Source organism: Setaria italica, chromosome IX (assembly GCF_000263155.2).
Source record: "Setaria italica strain Yugu1 chromosome IX, Setaria_italica_v2.0, whole genome shotgun sequence".
Taxonomy (NCBI): domain Eukaryota; kingdom Viridiplantae; phylum Streptophyta; class Magnoliopsida; order Poales; family Poaceae; genus Setaria; species Setaria italica.
The window spans coordinates 37,123,468-37,128,228 of record NC_028458.1 but is presented as its reverse complement, the minus strand read 5'-3'; the positions used below and the strand labels follow the sequence as shown (position 1 = coordinate 37,128,228).

At 56.0% G+C, this 4,761-nt stretch overlaps 1 protein-coding gene across 1 annotated transcript; it reads left to right on the top strand.

Moving 5' to 3' along the window:
- Window positions 1-428: 428 nt before the first annotated feature.
- On the top strand, window positions 429-1,575 carry LOC101778926 (protein EFFECTOR OF TRANSCRIPTION 2). The gene is made up of 2 exons (XM_004983595.2): window positions 429-677; window positions 859-1,575. Exons 1-2 carry the CDS (start codon window positions 588-590, stop codon window positions 1,321-1,323), a joined length of 555 nt encoding a protein of 184 aa, XP_004983652.1. The 5' UTR covers window positions 429-587; the 3' UTR covers window positions 1,324-1,575.
- The last annotated feature ends 3,186 nt before the right edge of the window (window positions 1,576-4,761 follow it).

Genomic DNA, 4,761 nt, shown 5'->3' with positions numbered 1-4,761 from the left:
CCAAACGACAAATCCCCAAACCATACGCATCGTCAACTTTCTCTATCTGGTCCCATTCAAACACTTTCTGATCCCACTTTTCTCATCACGCCTCTCCCTAAGACTAAGGTCAAAAGTCCAACGAAGTTGTCCAAAGACACGAATGTTGATGTCAGTCGAAGCACCCCGAGAGTTCAAATGCTGGACGGAAAGAAACAGACAGTGCTACTTGAGATTTGAGACCTCGCGGTTCTGAATGAAAAATGCCCTGTTTCCCACCGCGTTCAATCTGGACAGTGGATCGTCCATCCAACGGTGCAGGCGCCACCCAGCTGTTTGCCACGAGCACGCGGTGCCTGGAGCCGCGGAAGTCACGGAACGCGGAAACCGACAAAGCCCGGCTCGGGTCCGGAACCCACCCGGGCCCGCCCTGTGAGGTGTGAGCGCACGGCCCGCCCCGTCCCGTCCAACGAGCCCGGGATTTTCAAAACACGACACGAGCCCGCTCCCGGCGGCGATGCCGGTGGTGCGGCAGCGGCGGCGCTGAGGGGAGCCCGACCCCCAACCCACCCACCGTGGGAGCAGGTCCGGCAGGGCCCGGCCGAGCGATGCCTGCGATCACCGGCCCCGTAACTTCCAGGCTGAAGCGGGAGGACTGCCCCCGCACCAAGCACGACTCCCTCTTCTCCCCATGGAAGGTGCGCGCCCACTCTCCTCTTCCCCTCGCTATCTGCTCATGTTGCCGTCGCGAGCTGGCCAAGCGGACGATGCGCTCCGTAGGATCTGGCTCATGGCGTCCGATTGGACTGCCAATTCTGGTGTTGGGGTCTTTACACGAACCCGATCTGCTTTTCCAGCTCTCACCTCTCCCATTTCCAGGTTCTCGTGGGTCCGTCGGACTGGGAGGACCACTCCGCCGGCAAGGAGGGGGTCCAGCGCTACCGCATCCGCAACCTCCCCGACAATTTCCCCGGTCTCTACGAGATGGGTGTCGCCGGCACAACCGACGACGGCGTCAGGTCCCGGAGGCGTGATTCGCGAGGTGTCGTTGTGGTGTACCTCGGGCAGGCCGACAGTGTCAGGGCGAGGCTGCAGCAGTATGGCCGCTCGGGGTCGCACCTGGACACTGGGAATTCGTTAGGCTCTGCTGGTAAAGCTGAGGTGAATGCGCTCGCCGCAGGGCCTGGATTGTTCAGAGAAGTGTTCTCTCGAGGCTATTCTGTTGTGTTTCGATGTGCCCAGGTGAGAGTTCTTGGTGATTCTTTCCCTTTCTATGATTTTGGGCGGCTGTACTGTAGTATTATACAAGTGTGCATCAACATGCCAATGGTGTCTGAATTCTGAATGAGAGTCTGGTCTGAAGTTTTCTGAACTGCGAGGATGGCTATGATTTAGATGTCCACAATAGTTAAGTAGCCTCTGATCCACAGTTAGCATTATGTTCTGCTGATACAATGAGATTTTATCTATAAATGTGTTCTATAATTTCTTGAAATTCTTCTGTTAAAGCTTGCGATGTTCACATCTTTTGGGGGTGACAAAGGTTATGTTTGCTCATATTCATTGTACATTGTTTGTTGCTGAATGTACACTTGGGTTCAGTTTTTAATAATAATTCTATTTCTAGTTCTACTGTTGAATTGCTGGATGGGTTTGGTGCAGATAATCTTAGCTTGTGTATATGTACAGTAATAGCAATACTTCCTCCTAAAGGTTTCTGTTCTTACCTTCACTGCTTCCTGTAGTATTACGTTCAGAATTGCATTTAGCTACAATTGACACTATCACTATGCAGTTCCACATGAGCGACTACCTAATTCCAATGCACTTGTTCATGGAAATATACTTGGATGTAATATTTGTATAGTGGCATTTCATGACTAGAATGGTGTAAGATTTAGTGTAGAAAGATAGAATTGGGAGGCAATTGGCCACACCTCAATAGGAGGGGGCACCTTCTGTTATATAGGGCCGGCTGGCCTTGCTTTACAAGGCAAGGGTAATTCCCTTGATTTATATCTACTCAGTATAGTAACTAATCCCTGATTTACATCTGCTAATTATAGCAACTAATCCTTGATTTACATCTACTAATTATGGCTACAAATGCCGCAGCATATGGTAAGGGGCTGCGGCATATTCTATTGCCTAACACCCGCCCGCAGTTGCAGCGGGAGGCTCCCGGACGCAAAGACTGGATCGAAATTCTCGAAAGAGTGCTGTCGGAAGCCCTTTAGTCATGATGTCGGCGAACTGGTGAGAGGAGGGCACATGGAGAACCCGAATCTCACCGAGGGCCACCTTTTCGCGGACGAAGTGAATGTCGATCTCAATGTGCTTCGTTCGCTTGTGGTGGACGGGGTTGGCTGTCATGTAGACGGCGCTGACGTTGTCGCAAAAGACAACGGTGGCGGAGGGCAGCCGGATGTGGAGCTCCTGGAGTAACTGTCGAAGCCAGCAGCACTCAGCCACAACGTGAGCCACGGCCCGATACTCTGCCTCGGCGCTAGAGCGGGACACCGTGGTCTGGCGCTTGGAGGACCAAGAAACCAGATTGTCGCCGAGATAGACGCAGAAGCCGGAGGTGGATCGTCGAGAGTCTGGACAGCCTGCCCAGTCAGCGTCAGAGTAGGCAGTCAGCTTGTCGACAGACCCGGTGCCAATGTGAAGACCCGAGGAGAGAGTCCCCTGTACGAAGCGTAGGATGCGCTTGATGAGCGCACGGTGAGGCTCGCGCGGGGCGTGCATGAAGAGGCACACCTGTTGAACAGCATATGCCAGATCAGGACGAGTCAGGGTTAGGTACTGGAGAGCCCCCGCCAAGCTCCTGTACTCAGAGGCGTCCTTCTCTGACAGTAGATCCCCATCGGCCGCGGATAGCTTGGCGTGAGTGTCAACAGGTGTCGTGGTCGGATGACACTCAGCCATGCCCGCGCGCTGAAGAAGCTCGACAGCGTACTGTCGCTGGGAGAGGAAGAGGCCATCGGAGGAGCGTGTGACAGTGATGCCGAGGAAGTGGTGGAGGGCGCCAAGATCCGTCATGGCGAACTCGGAGCTCAGCCGAGCCATAATGCGCTGAAGAAGAGCCGAGGACGAGGCGGTGAGAACGATGTCGTCGACGTACAGTAGTAGGTAGGAGAGGCTCGTCCCCTCTCGTAGAATGAAAAGGGACGTGTCGGAGGCGGAGGTGACGAAGCCGAGCTGTCCGATGAAGGTGGCGAAGCGCTGGTACCAGGCCCGCGGAGCCTGCTTCAGTCCATACAAGGACTTCTGCAGACGGCAGACGTAGTCTGGGGCGCCAGGGTCGACAAATCCTGGAGGCTGTTGGCAGTAGACGGTCTCCTCGAGGTGGCCGTGAAGAAAAGCGTTCTTCACGTCCAGCTGATGAATTGGCCAGGCACGGGACGCGGCGATGCTGAGTACAGACCGAATGGTGGCCGGTTTGACAACCGGGCTGAAGGTCTCGTCGTAATCGACACCCTCACGCTGGGAGAAGCCTCGGACAACCCAGCGAGCCTTGTGGCGGGCGAGGGACCCATCGGCATGGAACTTGTGCCGGAAGATCCACTTCCCCGTCACGACGTTGGCGTCGGGGGGCCGCGGAACGAGCTGCCAGGTGTTGTTGTCGACGAGGGCCTGGTACTCATCCATCATCGCGGCACGCCAGTTGGCGTCGGCCAGCGCGCTGCGGTAGTTCGTCGGAATCGGCGATGGAGAGGATGACGTCGTGGCCGCCAGCCCTTCATAGCTGACGCGAGGGATGGCACCCGTCATGGTGCGGGTGACACGCGGCGGCGGTGGCGGTGGCGGAGCAGGAGATGCCGCCGGTGCTGGTAAGGGCGCCGTAGGTGGTGCCGGGGCGGCAGGAGCCGCAGGGGCTGCTGGGGCAGCGGCCGGCTCGGACGTAGTCGTCGTACGGGAGCGGCGGACGTAGACCCGTGGGAAGGGAACCACGCTGGGTCCAAGCGGGGGCACGTGACCACGCCCGCCCGGTGGCGAAGAAGGCGATGCCGCAACGTCTGAGGGCGGTTGCTCCACAGGCGTCGAGGAGAGAGTCCCACCTGCAACAACAGTAGGGCAAGGCACCGAAACCATATCGTCGTCGAGGAGGAAGTCGAGGGAAGCGGGGAAGGAGGTGTCTAAGGTGGCTGTAAAGGGAAAAGTGGTTTCGTCAAATATGACATGGCGAGAGATGATGATGCGACGGGTCGATAGGTCGAGACAGCGGTAACCTTTGTGCGAGGGGGGATATCCGAGGAAGACGCATGCTGTGGAGCGAGGGGCGAGCTTATGTTTGGAGGTTGCTTGCATGTTGGGGTAACAGAGGCACCCAAAAACACGCAGATGACTATAGGTTGGTGGCTGGTTATGCAGTCGAGTGTAGGGAATTTCATGCTTAATGGAGGAGGATGGGCGCCTATTATGGAGGTAGCAGGCTGTTAGGAGCCCCTCAGCCCAATATGGGGGCGGCAGGGAGGCATGAAGGAGCATAGTACGAATGGAATTGTTGAGTGTGCGGATGATGCGTTCGGCTTTGCCATTTTGGGGTGATGTGTAGGGGCAGGAGAGGCGGAGGTGAGTGCCTTGAGCAGCGAGGAATTTGGTGGTGGCGGTGTTGATGAATTCAGTGCCGTTATCGGCCTGAACACATTTTAGGGGAAGACTGAATTGTGTTTTGGCAAGCGCAGCAAGCTCGACTATGTGTTGGTGGACCTCAGATTTTTTCCCGAGTGGAAAAACCCAACAGTAGTGACTATAATCATCCAAACATACCAAGTAATA

Coding starts and splice junctions, on each gene's coding strand:
- LOC101778926 (XM_004983595.2), top strand. CDS start 588: ATGCCTGCGATCACCGGCCCCGTAACTTCCAGGCTGAAGCGGGAGGAC. Junction 678..858: donor CCCTCTTCTCCCCATGGAAG/GTGCGCGCCCAC, acceptor TCCCATTTCCAG/GTTCTCGTGGGTCCGTCGGA.